The sequence below is a fragment of the Lates calcarifer genome, linkage group LG24, assembly GCF_001640805.2.
Source record: "Lates calcarifer isolate ASB-BC8 linkage group LG24, TLL_Latcal_v3, whole genome shotgun sequence".
Lineage (NCBI taxonomy): Eukaryota > Metazoa > Chordata > Actinopteri > Centropomidae > Lates > Lates calcarifer.
In genome coordinates this window covers 2,301,050-2,319,118 of record NC_066856.1, presented here as the reverse complement: position 1 = coordinate 2,319,118, position 18,069 = coordinate 2,301,050, and the positions used below count along the sequence as shown (strand labels likewise).

The window sequence follows — 18,069 nt, the reverse complement described above, 5'->3', positions numbered from 1 at the left end:
ATGTACGACCCTCTCCTTTGACCGTGGTAAAAAGGAAGGTAAAAACCGAACAGCAGAAATACAGTCAGTAACAGAGAATAAAAACGAACCCTGTTACTGTACGTTTTTCTATGTTGTCTGTTTTTACAATGTTGAACAACAGATATTTTACATGGTCCAGAAGTAACGAATTAAAATCTGTGGCAAGATATCCCCTTGTCTTTGCTCAAAATCTAACTATGTGGGATTTTTCCGCTTTCGTATTTGAAAACCTCTAATTGCGAAAGCATTTCTTAGCTTGACTCTCGACTTTACGGGATGCACCTGAAAGCAACACGGCAGCGGATGTAGCAGCAGCAGCAGTCTACAGAACATCGGCAACCATGTAGCGCTGAGAGCATAAATAGCTTCTTATGACTAACTAAAGTACCATGTCCTCGTATTCATTCATGTCGGCATAAAGTAACAGTGTGTCAAAATGTGTTTGTGAAGATAACAGGACTCCTGGACGGGAATTACAAGGCGAGGGAGTCGACAGTGAAACCGAAGCCTGATATATAGAGGCACTATCTGCCCTCGCCTGGAGGTTTGGAAGGGGACGTTGGGCTACTCATGATTTATTAGCCTACCTTGGCATTTTATCAGCTTTTTAAATGACTCAACTTGTCCAGCTAAGCGTATTTTAAACCGGAGAGAAGGGCATGTAGCGCTAACGGATACCGGGGCCAGTTTGTAGTTTGCACCAGGTCTGTCTGTCCGCGTTACCGCCCCGTTTTTTCTCTCTTGTAGTAGCGCTAACAGCACAGCCAGAGGGCTGAAGATAAACTGTTGGGTGAGGACTAGTCGTCAAAGCCTGCTTACACCATGGGGAATACAACCTCCTGCTGCGTGTCCTCGAGCCCTAAACACCGGAGGAACAACCACTCCAGGCTGGAGACCTACCGGCCAGAGCCGGAGCTGAGCCGCGAGGACACGGGCTGCAACCTCCAGCACATCAGCGACAGAGAAAATATAGATGGTAAGATTTTAACCCTACGTGTCTGAATGACATTTAAATAGTCTACAGGAAACAACTCACACTAATTGCTGTCATTAACTGTCATTATTATTATTAGTAATAATATTATTATTAACAGTAGGTTATTATTGGTAGTATTCCATGGTAAAACAATTATGGACAGTGATTTCTTATTCTGTAAAGACTCACACCTCTGCAGATTTATGCTGCAGAATTAACAGATAATGAGAACTTGCAACATCTGTGTAAAGCATCCACCCATCCATTACACCTTTAACTACAATACTGTAGGCTTCCTTTTTATTGGACTCCCAGCATGTTTGGAAATCAGCCATAGGGCAGTGGTTTCCAGGGTATCAAATTAAAAGGGGTTCCCCAACAAAATATCCCTGTTAGTCTGAGCCATTTGCTACAGGTCTGCTTTTAAAAAGAAGGTGTTAGGATCATTCCCAGGTTTAGTGTTGCATTCCATCTAGATTATAACATGCTACAAGGTTAGTGCACTTCTGCTCAAAACCATGGTGATTTATTTTCTGTGATCTACCGTTTCTCTTTGTTTGGCTTGTTTGCTGTTTAAAAAAGGGAGAATCCATGGTAAGCTTGGATGTTGTCATTCTCGTAGTCCAGAAGGCCGTTTGAATGAGTCTGCTGAAGGAGACATGACTTGATGACTTGACCTCAAGCCTGCATCATCTTAACTGTGTGTCTGTGTGTGACAGGGTGTGTAGGGTTGGGACAGCATATTGAGGGGTCAGTGTAAATGCGTTTCAGTGGGAGGTGATGTGATAATGATGGATAGTGTTTATGGCAGGGTGTCCATTCACTTCCTTTGGGGATTTGAATAGGAAATGACCAGCAACACATTTTAATCATCATTAACACCACTGCTTATATTCTACTGTGCTGTGCTACTGTGCATTTTAAGTCAAACATTTAGTTTTGTACCCCAGCAAAATGAAGGATAATTAAGCCAAACTGCTTTTGGCTCGTTAGATGCCAGCACAGATGCTTTGATCTGTTATTTACCTCCACAGATATATGGAATTGTCAGTCAACAGTTCTGTCATGGAATTTCATTAATCAGTTGTATTAATCTCTTCAGTATCTAATGAGGTCTAATTGTGTGTCATTGACAAAAAAAAAAAAAAAAAAAAAGGAACCCCAGTGATTAGTAAGGAAATAGGTGGGGAGGGAGAGGTAGGCCAGAAAGGAAATCATCCCAGCATGCCACCAACATCAGGAAATTACCAGCAATGCTTGAGGAAATCTGCAGTTATTAGTAAACATGAAATATTAGCCTTATACCTGTTGTTAGAGCAAACTCATTTCAGGTTGTGGCATATCAACCAACTTGGCATCACATTGTCTCAGTCTTCAAAATGAGTCAAGATAATAGCTGAGTGGATACAAGTAGCACAAAATGCCCCTCACAGGGTGATATGATGTCAGCCAAAAACAGGTCAAAGTGCCACTTGGACTTATGTCTGTCTCATTTTCTCTGGCATGGCAGGTTTCTTCCCAGAGCTATATTGCTCAGTCTAAATGAACTGCTGAAAAAAAGGCCAGTCAACCCCGCTGTACTCCTCCCTGTGAGGATTGGACTCCCTGGTGTGAGTAATCAGGAAAGTCTGGTCTGAACTGTGCCTTCTTCAGCAACTTTGTAATTGATGGAGCAGGCATGGAATGGGTTGAATGTGGGTTGACCAGTATGGTTTTTAATGATCAGTTGGATATTTACACTATAATTTTGTACTAGAACTTCCAAAAGAGTTTTTTTTTTTTGCTGATAGGCCTTCCATATATCCATTTTCTGATGCTTATTCTGATCTGAGTCAGGGTAGTATCATGCAAAGCAAAGTATCCTAGACATCCTTTCTCCCCAATTACTTCCCCCAGCTCCTTTTGGGGGATCCCAAGGCATTTCTGGGCCAGATGGGATATATAATCTCTCGCAGCATGTTCTGGGTCCACCCAGGGCAGTCCTCCTAGTTGGGGAGGCCTGGGACACTTCCACAGGAAGGTGTCCAGGGGGAATCCTAACCAGGTGTCTGAGCCACCTCAAGGTGAAGAAGCAGCGCTTCTGCTCCAAGCTTGTATGGATGAGTCCAGACACCCACAATCTCATTCTTTCAATCATTAGTATAGCTTTGACCCCTTTCATATTTCTGAAAATGTTTGCTAGTTGCAATAATAATAATAATGATAATGATAATTATCATAATAATTCAGTCTCAAGGATAATTCTTTTGTTGTCTTGTGAATGAACAAGAGTTAATAATGACCAGCAAATCCATACACAAAGCTTTGATTGTATCTTTTAGAATAAATGTAATGGTGAAAGGAAAGGGAAAGCAAGAACAGGTTTCCTACTGGTTTTTAGTGTTTGTCCTTAGCTGTTTACACAAGTCTTCAGGTAATGACAGTTTGACCCTGTCACTGGACCTCGAATGGCATTCCACACATATCCTGTGGAGTAACACAGTTTGGTCCAAGCAAATCAACACTGGAGAAAGTCACATATACTGTAGGTCATCATGCCCAAGCCAGGCTTTAGTAAAGAACTGGTTTAATCTTGAGTACAGTGTGAACAGTAAATATGGAAATGTGCAAGGAGATCATGTGATTCAAGGAGATTTGATATCTTTCTTATGAATGTGAGGACATAGAAGCTCAAGTGTTTATCTTGCCCATTCAGCTCTCATACAGGCAGGCAGCGTGATGGTAATCTAGCTCTTGTGTTTTATTTGATTCGGGTTTATTTGAATAAATAGTATGGTTTTGTTTGCATATACTGAATGAATGTTTCTGATTGTCTGGTGTGTTTACATCTGGATATGTTAAGCATGTGATTACAAAAAATCAGCCATGAGAACTGCTGACAGTGGTGACGACACACATGCACACTCGTGCGTATGCACAAACAAAACAGTGCTCATTGAACAGCTTTCTTCTAAGAAAGAGAGGGTCTTTCAAGTGACCCCTTTCACAAATCAGCAGTATAATCTGATTTGCCAGAGCAATTGCTCACTCCCTATAAATTCCCTTTTTTCTGATCATAATCAGTCAGGGTAGAGGCTGGAGATTCATTCCTCTTTAGATTTATCTCTATTTATGTCTATTTGTGTTCAGTCTGTCATGCTGTATAGGTACTTCACACCATGTATAAGCATGCCAATATCAGGACACGAGTCTACTTAGCACATCAGGGTTAAGTCCATCATTTACCTTTTAGTGCGATAAAGACATGTCGACTACTCCAGATATACAGACCTAAAGGGTAGTTAAGTTTTATGGCTGCTATCAACACACAAAGGTTAAGTAATTGATTCCCAAGGGGAGGAATTCACTCATGAAATATCCCTGCTTTTTCAAGCTAGTGTTATTTGACTGGTGGTTTGTGTGGTCACTGAGCAGATTCCACGGCCAAGATGCTTTCCTGTCTAAATGCATTTAATATGAAAAATGCATAAGTAGTTACATAAAGAAAGTAAAGTCTATAAATGGTGGCTTCTTGGATATTGCACAAAAGCACAAAATATCTCTTTATTCTTTTATTGAAACTATCAGGCAATAGGGAATGGCACTATGCTTGAATTGATCTTGATTGTAAAGAGTAGCATGCTCTATTTTGCTTTTCAAATTACATTTTTGACATGAGGGAAGCTGTATGAGTAACAGCCCCTTTTGGAGTAGAGGAAGAAGAGGAAGTTTAGAGTAATAGGAGAGGAATATGGTGGACAAGATTATCAGATTACATATTGTCATCTACATGTATCTCATTTATCTCAACACAACTAGGTTCATTGCCACTGCAGTGCTCAGAAGAAAGAGGGACATTTTTTTGCCATTCCCAGACCCTCTAAACAGCTGAGTTATTTTTAGCCTAATTTGAACAGAGGATGTTGTAATGTTGTATTTCTGTGCAGCGGCTCTGAGTAAAGGTGATGTCTCAGAAATAAGAGAAAAAGAAAGGAGATATGTAAGACCAAACAGATATATCTCTCACCCTGTTTGGGTTTTACTTAATGTAGACATCTGTAAATGAGCAATAGCTCCAGGCCCAGCGTTTGTCTCTGTCTCATCAGTGTTAAAGTTAGTTATTTCTGGAGCACACACACACGCATATTGATGAGTCTTGCTTGCAGGCTAATTGAAATCTGGACATGGATTATTCATGCCTGGTTGATGAGCCTGGGGAGTCTCTGAATTCCAGACGGGTTGACCTAGATGTACGTTGTATGATACTATAATATTTTGATAGTTGATGAGGAGAAAAATGCTTATTATTCTGTCTGGGATCTTTATGTCCAAGGTGAAGATGTATACATTTAAATTTATACTTAACTGACAACTTTCCTCTTTCCCATGTCTCCAGTGCAGTAAATGCAAGTTTAATTCCTAGGATGGACATACTGTAATTACAAACAGCTATTATTAAAAACTGCATGTAAGAGCCATAAGCCAACAGCACATTATAACCAAATGAATTATGAATCATGTAAAATTATTTGATAATTGGAGAACATGAATAATCATGTGAATATTCTATTAAAAAGATGCAAAAATTTATATTTTTGCAAAGAATTATTGACTGTTTTTGTCATTGTCTAAGCAAACCTGTGCCTACCAGTTTTGATAGTTTTAGGGTGAAGTTATTAAGTATTAATTACGGTAAAGGTTTTTTTTGTGTGAAATTAAGCCAGGAGAGACAGCTCTTCAAAACAATCCAGAACACCCCTACAGTTTGATGAGCTGTCTAAAACGCGGGCAGCAAATGTCACATTTCAGTGTCAGCCTCTCAGAGTTAAAACCTGACAGATTATTTGTACACTCTCTGTTTTAGGACTGGGCTGGAACACTATTCAGAGAGAAATCAATCATGAAAGATACAGCGATACAGATTGGGTTCTAAATGGAGTATTTGATGGGGTGTGATTCTCACTTTGTCTAATTTTGTCTGACTTGCTCTTTTCAACACAATTTCACCAGTGCTGTTGCTATTACTGTCTGTATCACTGTCACCCTCTCCTACCATACTAAAAACAGCATGCTTATACACGCTCCTCTAGTAAATGTAAGACATTTCGACTCAAGTGGAATTACATGACACAGTGTCAGGATAAGTGGATAAATACTACACATTACATTATATAACAGAATAACTGGAGCCATGGTGAGGGCAGACATGTCCATGTTCCTGGGCAGAGTAAAAGCAGTAGCACCTACAAGAGTGAAAAAGTATCTTGTATTTAGTGACGTGTCTGTGAAACTCCCCCTTTTTTTGCTGGAATTCAAATGGAGTCAGTCTGTTCCTCAGAGTCCTCTGGTCTGGAACTGCCACACTTTTTGGGCATGTTAGGGATGCACTAGTCTGACATTATATCTGTGCTGATGCTGACATTGCTGACTCAGTCACAGTAGTGCATCCTTAATGCATATTGAATTTTATTACAGATGCATACACAATGTTTAAGCTTTTCAAACCTATTTAATGAATGGTTTATAAAATAAAAGAGCATGGTACTTGTATTTGGTTTCTAAATTTACAGTTAATGTGACAGTTATATTAAGCATACTTGTGAAGAAAAATGCCAGGTGTGTCAAATATTGGCAGTAAAAATAATGGTTGGCTGCTTTTTAAAGACAATTTCTGCCAATAGCTTGCCATCAATATTGATTTGTCTGTACTACAGCTAAAATGTTTTTGCTGAGTCTTAGATGTTTCTCTGGTCTGCTGACAACACAATCTATTACCATAGACTCCACACAATTTCTTCTAGTATTTATTCTCCTCCAACTGCACTTAAGTGAATTACAGTCAGTGCAGTTACACTTCATTCATTGCGTTGGCATATCTTGGCATGTGTGTGTGAATATTTGTTTATCCAGGGATTGTGGGTTGAAGACATGGAAAGCCCTGCTTGACAGCCAAACTGCTTCATATTCAGAAACTTCAAACACATGTTGACATGTGGCAGGTGACCTGTGCAGCCACAGTACTCAGCATTACTGCTGGAGTAACTGTGGTTTAAGTGCCTTGGTCAAATGCAACATGTTGGTAGTTTTTAGAATGATGGAATGATGGGTATGGGTCATGTGTGGGACTATTGAGCATAAGTGCTACATCAACAAGCAAATAGCAGAAGTGGTTGTGATTGGTTGCAAGATTCTGAATCATGTTGTCTTAAGCGATTCACAATTTCTGCCTCATAAAAACTATTCATCTTCTTTACCACTTCTCATTTATTCTCATAAATGCCAGCCATTTCCCTGAAGGAATAACAAATCATCTCAGAGGGAACAGTTTCCATTTAAAAAACAAATGAACTGGTTCACAGAGTGTTAATGAAAATGCAATTGCCTGTGACAATCTCATTCTGGTGTCTCATTTGGCTTTACTCAGCCTACGCAAAGGAAGATGCATCTACTGCCTGCAAATTACCTACGTTCACTCATGGTGCCCCTGTCTCCTCAGAAATTCCCATTGTAATGGTCTTCTGCCAGTTCTGATAAAGAGAAGGGAGGAAGTCTCTGGATCACTGATTGAGAAAAGTCATTAAAATAAGAGACCGTGTCGTGTGTGGAAATATGTCAAGTATTATTGAGTTGTAGCACGAGCCAAACTTCTATACCCAGTCTTAGGTATGGAATTGTATGAAATTGGAGTTGTATTAGATAATTTCAAATTGATCTTCCTTGTGGAGAGTATAGTGAGGATGAGTGGGGCATAGGGTGTAGTTGTCACTATGGCTGATCACTTGAGTTATATTCAGTCAGTTAACAGTCTATATTTGCATAATAATGCTACCAATGTGTGAAAACCTTGAATTTTCACTCTTTTTCCTTGGACTTGGCTTTGCATTATGCTATCTACACATGGAAAGCCTTTTACAAAATTTCACAAAAGCATTTTAATAAACGTGAAAAAGACACTTCAAAATGATTAAACATTGACAGAGATTATGACATTATGACAGAAGTAAATGCTGGATATGTATATGGAGGGCAGAGGACTTGTTAGTTGAGGTCCAGCCATGTCCACACAGAGCTATTAATAGGTGCGTTTGAAGTCAGCCCTGATACTCCTCTGGGACTAAGGGGTGTTTGAGAAAGGGTTTCCCTTCATAGCGTTACTGAATATTTTGTCCAGAGCTGTTGACACTGCTTGAGAGAAATCTCAGGGATTTGTGCAATGAAATTGCTTAACCTTTATGTTTGTTTAGGTTTTGTGCTGTCAAAGTGTTAAACTCAGGCCTTTGCAAGATGGCTGTGTAGTGAAGCGTGGGAATGCCAATAGTCTTTGTGATCCAAGTCTTCATTTTGTTAGGAGTGTATCCCCCTAAATCCAACTTGTCAAGAGTGTGTGTTTCTTGTAAGCCAGAAGAAAAAAAAATCATTGAATGTCCATGTTTGAGAGTCTAAGTAGATTCCCATCAGTGCTCTTGAATGGTATAATCAGAAATCAGCTTACATAATGCAATCTGTCTATTTGCTTGCTGAAGTGGTGCTTTCAACTACGTGCACGCTTTGGAACAGGACTCGATGGCAATTAGATGTGGTGTTTGGGAGCTCAAGAGATCATTTGGGCACAGCTGTCAGCACGCCACTTGCATTACTGGCAAATTTGTGCTGCAAACTGGGAGAGACTATTTTGTCTCTCTTTGAGCACAGAGGACAGAGACACCCAAATTCTACAGACAGATGAGGTTTACAGGGTTAGTCTTTGTGACCATGTTTGACCTTCCTGAGCTCTGCAGAATAGGACTTAAAGTAGAGATTTGCATTTATTACCTCACACTCTATTCTGACCAAGTGAAAGAGACAAGGATTAGTCCAGGCCTTGCCTGAAGTCCTTGAGAAACATGTTTGAATCAAGTTTCAGATTGAAACGATTAACTGAAGCTAACAGATAACATTATAGTATGTCCTCCACACATTGCCTAAATGGCACAGAAATGTTTTTCTGACCAAAAGCCTCCTGTTTGATAATTAAGCGGTGTTTTTACCTGCCTTGTTAGTCAAAGTTGAAATGCCCTTGAACAAGTCACGTAACCCCTGAAGTGCTCCAGTGAACCAAACAGTACTGGAGTGGTTGTGTTGGGCTTAGTAGGGGTAACAATGATCATAAATCAAGTTAAAATTTCTTTATCAATCCTATGATTTTTTTAACTCTTTAGAAATTAATAACACCATTTTTTTTAAAGTTGCTAATGTGATACATTTAGATAAGACTCAGAGGTTTTGATAAGGTTTTATTATGGTAAGAGGTGGGGAACTTTTCTCCACCAGTAGTAGAGCATAAAATCCCTCAGCTTATCTTAGAAAATAAACTCAGATAAGTTTATGACCTTTAAGATTTATGATGTCAGTGAACAGCAACAAGATCGATCAGTAATCTCTTTAAATCACACAGACTATCTAGATCACAGTAGCATGATTAGAATTATTTCAGAATACTGCCTGTGTCTCCAGAAATTATCAATGAAATGATCTCTTAACTCTTAAGTTGAAGAAAAAAGGAAATTGTCTGCTGTAGTTTTTCCAAAATTAGAGTTCCATACTGTCAAGAAGAATCAGAGGGAGGTGGAAATTCAGATTCACGCATCCATTCTCATGACATGACATCAGCTCCACAGCTACAGCTGTCAGGACTTTCTGTAGAAAATGCAATGCTTGAATTAAGTAGCTTACAGTTTTTCCTTAGAAATATGACCTCTTGCTTAACCAGTAAACTGTAACCCATGGTGTAAGTTTATTAACAACAGAGACCGTCTGCAGGGGCTACACTGTATAGCCTATTTTAATGAAATTTCATATTAAACATGAACTTTTTAAGAAACTGTAACTGATTATGCTGTTGATAATTGTGAAACAAGCATAACTACCCAGCTGTCTGTATCAGGGGGTGTTTTCATCCGCCTATTGACTATAATCTATACTGGCAACAGTTTTCATATTACATATTTATATATTATATACTTTAATTACAACCATATATTGTTCTCCCCTTATAGATAAACTTCTGTTTGAATGGTTCACTCTGATGTAGCAAGGAAAAGTAGTGAGTGAAGCCTTGTTGTTTATGGTGACTCTAGTGGAGTCAGGGCTAATTTAGCCAGCTAACTAAACATACAGCTATCAGATGGGACCACTGGACCACTGGTGGTGATTTAGTGAACAGGTGTGGAGGTATTAATTACATGCTACTCACTGGCTGTTGGAAGTGGACCTGGACTGCCAGTATGGCTCAGCAATACCCGACAGCCAATACAGTCAACAACAAATAGCTTGACTGGACACAGTGGTTCATCGCAATGGATTGGTTCTGTGTGATTATGTCACAGATAATGTGCCATCTGTCACTTTCCACATCAAGAGAAATGGATGAAATATGTTGTTTTTTCATTGTACTTTAAATCAAAAAATCATAATCCTTGAAATCATACAGTAACATTCTTCTTTTAGTGGTGTAGAGTTTAGTAGTAGAGTTTGTGTTAGAAAAGTTGAGATTAACAACATGCCTGGGCCATAGATTTTTGATGGGCCATTGATTTTCAGTTCTTCTAATCATGCCAACATTTACATGTGTGTATGTGTTGTGAGGAAATGTAAACACAGACAGAGTATGACAGAGCTTGGCACAGATGGCCTTCCTGTCATCCTCGGCTCCTTTCACAGCTTGACACCGGATGAACCCCACAGAGAGAGAGAGAGAGAGAGAGAAAGAGGTATTCAAAAAGGAGCTGTGAGAGGAGCATAGGGTGGTGGCAGGCTAATGCACCACATTTGAACAGTTTTCATAATTATTTATTATTATTTCATTACTGGAATAGAAGCATCTAGATTCAACTGATCTTGAGAATGAAAGTGAGAACATACAGTTGTAAGATGTGCAAAGTGATTGGCTACTATTTACTAGCTGCTGAATAGTGGTAATTTCCCTGTTTAATTATTTTGTACTGTGCTATGCATTGAATTATACCAGATATTTTAAAACATGCATCTTTGTTATCTTCACATTTCCCCTGACGCTAGGAATGGAGCAGATATAAAAGCAGATGATCTGCAGGAACTCTTGATTTCTCTGTGACAGTCACATAATATTTATTTTGAGACCATCACTCATGTGTACCCACCTCATTTCTTTATTTATAATCCCTCCAATTCTGTTGCCCTTAATTGGCCATCTCCTACCTGTGTGTCAGCACTGACCCTGGTGCCTGTCCACTCAGCTGCCCCTTTGTACCATTATTGCTCCATAATCACCCAGTGTGTGTATACTGATGGATGCCATGACAGTGCTTTGCCACAGCTGCACCTGTGCTCTGTGAGTTTATGTCTGTGTGAGTGCATGTGTATCAGTGCACAGATGGAATAATTATAGTTGTGACATTTCTCAGTATATTGGAAGTAGGGCTTGCTTGTTTATCTTTGTCCCCTCACCTGGGGTGCTTCTTTACTGCTAGCTCTGTGTACATACAAAGTGTCAACACAGTCCCTGACCCCAGAGCAGGGCAAAAGTTAAACTCGCCATTTTCACAGGCAGATTTTCCCTGAAGTATCTCTCCAGACAGCAGTTTGTCTTTGTTGTGTGATGAGTTGAAAACACTTACATTCCAGATGGTTTTCAGATGGTCTGTTTGATTCAAATTTTAAGAAGAATATTTATTGTAGTATTTATTGTGTCTCTGCAAACACTTTCCAACATGTGCACTGTGGCACATTTTTTTACTCCCTGTCGTCCACCCTCCATAAGAAGCAGGACTTCCTGTATCCATCAGCAGGGTAATGTGTGAAGGTATGTACACGATGTAAGAAATCAGTCAGTGTTTTCTTTACTCTGTTCTGTGTTATACAGTGTCACTACAGTGTAGTGTACAAGCAGGTGGCAGAGGAAGAGAGATAGAGCCATAGAAAGGAAGAAAAAGACAGCGGGCCAGGCTGTCTGTCTTTGCCTTTGATGGGTTTGCCTCTACCATCTGAATCGTTTCAAGCCAGCGTTGCCTAGTTACAGTGAGCAGAGGATGCAGGGATGGGAGGAGAGAGAAAGAGGGAGGGTGGGTCTATGGCTCTCATCAGGGTGCAGAGTAAATGAGCCCTCTCCCTGCCCATGGACTCTTCAACCCCTAACATCCCTCAGCTGCTTCTGTGTCTCACTCTTGCTCTCTCTTTTTCTTGCTCAGTGTCTCAATAAGGGTAGGATAGTGGGGTTATCTTTATATAATAAACAATAAACAGATGGAGGTATAATAGCTGATGGTGCACTTGCCATTACTTAAAACTAAAAAAAAAATGACTTACTGGCCTCGTTAAATGAAATGTCAATACAAATTTTGAGTGTAGCCACTCTCTCCTTCCCTTTGCAACATCTTTATTTTTTTAAATTTCAATCTCTCCTTGCAACATCATGCTGCTTCTTTTATCCCCTTGGCATATCAACATAGCTTCCGAGCATGCGTTGAGAAGGTTATACAGAATACATACCTTCTGTACTGTGCTGTATTTATGGTGCTTTTTGTTTTCTTTGTGAACACTTTTCCTTTCCTTACTCCTCATTCCTCCCCTGTGCTGTTTCGTTTCAGCCTCACCTAATTACAGCCATCTGTCAAGTGTAAAAGTAATCAACAGCAGTGCTCCACATCCGACACATCAGTATACATGGCCAGGTACACTGCCAGGAAATGCCATTGTAACAAATCATGGTGATGGATTGTAGGAATTTGGGACTGGGTGGGTGTTTTAATGTAGTCCTCCAACAACTTTAATTTTATTGTAGCTCCCCAAAAGGTCTTTCCTTCTGTGAGACCAGGATGTCTTCCCTTCTCAGAACAGGACATGGCTGTGCAGATAGACAGGAGGTGTGGTGTGTGTATCCATAAAACTTTGACCTCCCATTCAGTTATTTTTGTACACATACATTATGTACAAGCCAGTGGGAGATGGTAAAGATTTCTGAAAACTGTTACTCACTGTTGATTTCTTTTTTAAAATTAATAATAATAATATAATGATAAATAATTTGGATCGAAATTTTTTGCAAATACACAGTGACACAACTTTTTTAGCAATGCTAGTGGACTTGACTGAGCACCAGCCATTTGGTCCACCAGTTTGGTCCAGACTATATCTCAACAACTACAAGATGGATTGACAGGGAATTTTGTACAAGTACTTTGACTTTTCCTCTTGAACATGAAATTTGGTAAAAGCATTTTTCCCCATCTGTATGAATTATAACAGCTTTAGCTCTGTCATCAGATGAACATTTTAATTTGCCCAGTACTTGAATCTTTGTAATGCATTGTAACGGTGAGCATGTTAGCATGCTGACATTAGCATTTCGCTCAAAATACCACTGTACCTAAATACAGCTTCACAGAGCCAGTGGCATGGCTGTAGACTCTTATCTTGGTAGGATACACAGTATGTACTGAGGATAGAGCGTAATGTTTGAATAATGTTAGTATTCAAGCATGAAGAAATCAGGAAAGGCCTGATTTCCCACTCTTGAACAGACCAAATGTGAAAGTGGAAGGGGACTTTTTAAAATCAGTCCCAACTTGACTGGCACTTGTTCTCTTTCCTCTCCAGTCTGTGGTATTTTTACCGTGCTCACCAGTGATTTTCACTGCCTCCTGACTGGCTCAAACAAAAATTTCAAAATGTAGAGAACACTAACAAACACATTGTGTGTTTCTGTGGAGTCCATGTGAAATTTTTCTGCTCCCAGCTCAGTCCCTGTTGGCTTTTCCATAATAAAAGCTCAGCTCTTTTCCGCTTATGAGTCTGCATCACTGCACTGAGTTTGGCAGACGTCTGTGATCAATGATACAAGCTCAGGGTTGTTTAAGCCTCTAGGAAGAGTTGTGATGGTACTGCTGAGGATTGTTCCATTGTGTGTGTGTGTGTGTGTGTGTGTGTGTCTGCGTGTGTTGGGTGTAGAGAAAGCTAAAAGGTAGATGAGCCATTAAGCATTAGTCTTTCATTCATTTGGTTTCCCATTCTTTTAGTCTCTCTAACAGCCATTAACCACGTCTCTCTTTGGATTTTAGAACACTGGTTTCTGTAAATTCTGTGTCCACAAATAATGTAACAGTAAATTAAACCAGCAATTTAAATGCCTCATTTTTAGTGTGTGGTGCAGATTTAGGTAATAAAAAGGTAGCTTATTTTGATTTCTAACTTACTAATACTGAGAGGAATTCTGTAACCATCGTCTAACACTGGAATGTGAGCTGAGTGTGGCCTACTCTTTCTTATCACACACACTGTTCAAATGAAAACATGGCAGCTGTATCATAAAGTGATACAGTGGTAAATGCCACAACACAGATAACATACTCTCACAGAGGTGCAGGGTTAATGTCACAGTGATATTTTACAGTCCATACCACCTCTGTGCTCTGCAAAGTGTTTTGTTGTCCAAGGCAAAAGCCACTTAACTGTCAAGATCTGCCCTCTGTCGCACATTCACTGCCTGTACCTTATTCACAAACAACGCCCACTGTGCATGTTAATGGATGTGTCCTCTTTCCTTCTTTTTCCTATTAAGAGACACACACATACTTACACAGCATTATCAGGGCCAGCTCACAATATCAAATATTGCAGAGGTCATAAAGTTTGCACTGTAATAATTATCAGATTAAAACTGTTTTGCTTTGCTGCTCAAAACTGCACTCTACTGTCTGTTTTACACCAGAAAGCAGATGGATGAGATTCAAGGTGAGACTGAGATGGAGTGAAACACAGCCAAGTGGGGCAAGAGTGTAAACAGTTTAAAACAAATCCACACAACAACATGCTGTTCTTAGATACGTTATGTACAAACAGCTTTGCTTTGCCCTATATACTGACTTCTCAATAGGAACCATTTGGTACAATACCAAATCACATACCAGGGGTCAAAGCAGACAAAACAGTCTGATTTGATGCAACATGGCATTCCTTTAAACTTATCTATTCTCAAGCACTAGCTACATCTTGTGCTCTTTTCTCAAAGACTTACAAGATGTGCTGTGTGCTTCTTATCTTAAGCATGTGGGTGTACTGTTTGATAGCATGCTGTTGACAGCCGGGCAGTGGCGTGCTGTGCCATCTGGATCCCCTCAGGCTGGCACCTCAGCAGGGCAGCCAAAAACCAGCAAAAGGCCTTCCTGTCTGGACTGATGTTGCAACCCGTAGCCACCCTCATGATAGTCTCTGAGCGCAGGAAGGCAGTGTGCCAGCTAACTGCTAACCGCACTAATACAGATAATACTGTTTACAGTGTCTACGTCAGTATAAAAGGCATTGGTTTCATATACAGGTGGTTGTAGCTGGTTGAGGTTCATGTTTCAGGGTTTTTGTGGTTCAAAGTGAGGCACAGGTGCCACCTCAAATTCTGATTTGCTAAACTTTGTTGTTGTTGTTGTTGTTTTTAAATAGTAAGACAATTTAAACACTGTCCACAGATGCCAGTGATGATAAATGATACACCTTGACCCTGAATAAAAATAAACTGTAGGGATACAGGGTAAATAAATACCAACAATAAATACTATGAATTAATTGCTTATCTTTTTATGATTCTGTATGATTTTCAAAAAGTAGATTATTGTACATTGAGAATATTATGGTATCTCCTTGCACAAAAAAAGAATATCTGTGCTGCAAGCACTGGCGGCCAGTGTAACTGCTAACTATAACACCATGGAAGAGGAAAAATGAATTAAACTAACTCAGTCTTAGATGAAGTTATGTTATATAAATGGTTGTGTAGTAAATTTCGGTAAACAAATAAACTGTTGATGCATAAAATAACTGGAGGAAATGTACTGTTTTTGTTTCATTCAGCAAATTACACACCTGACAAATCAAAGTACTTCATCAGATTGATTTGTAACATTGATCACAATGGCTTAATACAACCAGAAATATTAAATGGACCTTGGTAAAAATGGTGCAGGATAATCTGTGACAGTTGATAAATTCATCATATCACGTAAACCTACTCTCTGTTTATTATAGTATGATTGTGCAGTAGCTAACAAGACAATGCCCAGATGATGGATTTCCATTGGTTGGAATGGAACACTGGAATGGGCCTTTAGCCTGAATGGGGGAAACGAGCAGAAGTGCATTCATTTATCAGAAGGAAACAATGGGAAGAAGAGCAATGAACTGTGGCTACTTTAGTGTCCTTCTTATTTGGAATTTGTCCTTTGTCTTTCCATATTATAGGTGTATTCTGCTGGGTTTCTGTAGGAATGGAAGTGGTGGAAGTTTAGACATATCCATCTTAAATCCACATGCTGACCTATTCCCTCCACTCTTTGTTTAGCCTACCTCCCTAACAATGTGTAACAGCCACCCCCTACTTCATTTCCTTTCTGCTTCCTGAAATGCAGGAAGTCGGGTGCTTTCGTCTACCCCAGGTTGGAGAAAGGGAGAGAAAACTGGGGAGGGTGGAACCACATCATAGGTCACTAACACCAGCCATGGTGAGGGACACACCCTGGGTCCATAGACTGACAGCTTCCTGTCTTAAAAAACATTACATCATCAGGAATTAAGGAAGCAGTGAATTCTTTCTAAATGACTTATTTTTTCTATTTCAGTGCATTTTTGAAGTAGGAATTTCATATCACACAAAACACACTTTCAGCCCTCAGCAGTTATTTGCAACAGATGTTTTGTATGAGCACACTGATTTGAGTGTGTACACATCACAAACAGTCGAGCAGTGTGTGTAGCATCATTAACCCACCTTCAGTTCTCCTTCACTGCTCTTTGCTTGTTCCCACACACCAATCTTTTATTCAGCACCGTGTGTCACTTCCTCCCACATCACGGCAGTGTATGGCTGTGTGTGTGTGTGCGTTAGTGTCCTTTGAGGCTCTTCAAGTGGCTCTCCAACACAAAAAGACAGTAGTTCAAAAGAGTTTGGACACAATAGCAATGGCTTGTATGCATAACCTGTAGTGCACTGAGAGAGACTCTCATTCCCCCCAGTTTCTCTCTAACCTTTGCTCTCATCTCCAATTTTCTTTTCTCATATCCTCTCCTTCTCGCTTCCCCTCCCGTCTTCATTTTCTTTTATCATTTCCTTTCTTTCCTCTTCTCTTCTGGCTGCCACTGGTGTCTTCTCTCTCCCTGTCAATCACGTTTCAAAGCTTGTCACTCTCATCACTTCATTTTCTGCTCTTTTGCCCTCTTTGCCCTTTTCTTTCTCATTATCAGTCTGTCTCTTTTCTTCTGTCTCTGTGTCTCACAGCATCTGTTTCTCTCAGTTAGTTTATCTGGGTGTTGGTCCTTTCTGACCCTTCCGGTTTCACTGACATCATCCAGGATACTAGGAAGCTGCTGAGAGGGTCACCATCCCACACTGATTGTGTACATTGACATTTACTTTCTTCCCAGGCTTAGATGATTGGCTTTGTGATTGTAATGTTACATCTGTGTAATATAATTCGTTTTTCTCCTAGGTGGTACTGAGATTTTAGAAGTTAATGCTTAACCCAGACCAGAACAGGATAATAACCATAACCTTATGTCAACAAATGTTTCATTTAAGGTTTCTCAGGATATTAAATCAACTCACATGGCCACCATAAAATTCAAGCAGCCTAGGAGGTATAATATCAATCCACTGTTGAAACAATAGTGGTTCTCTGTTTTACTAACCACAGATATGAACATGATGTCTGCAGGCAGCAGAGTACAGAACAAAAACCCACTAAATCCCAACTCCTCTTTGTAAAGTTTAGTAATTTTACAATAAAAACTACTGTTTATTTTCATGTGCAATTCTGTTATCAGGACAATCATTTATTACATTTCAACCCGCTTTAAAAAGTCTGAAAATCCTAAATTCAATTTGCAGACACCCTGTGTTCACGAGTACCTGGTGGCACAGAACTACCTGCTGCGACAGTGTTACAGTCAGAAGACAGCTGTTGTCAGAGGTCACCAGTTATCCACTGCTCGAAGGTCTTTTGCTTGTGATTTATTGCAATTTCTGTCAGCAGCCACTGTCTGATCTGGTGGATGATCCTTGGCGGTATGGTTGATCCTAGACAGTGACAGTGAAC

General features: G+C 39.8%; 1 protein-coding gene across 1 annotated transcript in view; it reads left to right on the top strand.

Moving 5' to 3' along the window:
* Positions 1-283: 283 nt before the first annotated feature.
* ccny (cyclin Y) overlaps positions 284-18,069 on the top strand; it is a 36,075-nt gene continuing 18,289 nt past the window's right edge. The window contains exon 1 of the mRNA XM_051066660.1: positions 284-997. Coding sequence (XP_050922617.1) covers positions 844-997 — 154 coding nt within the window. The 5' untranslated portion in view covers positions 284-843. The remainder of the gene's footprint in view (positions 998-18,069) is intronic.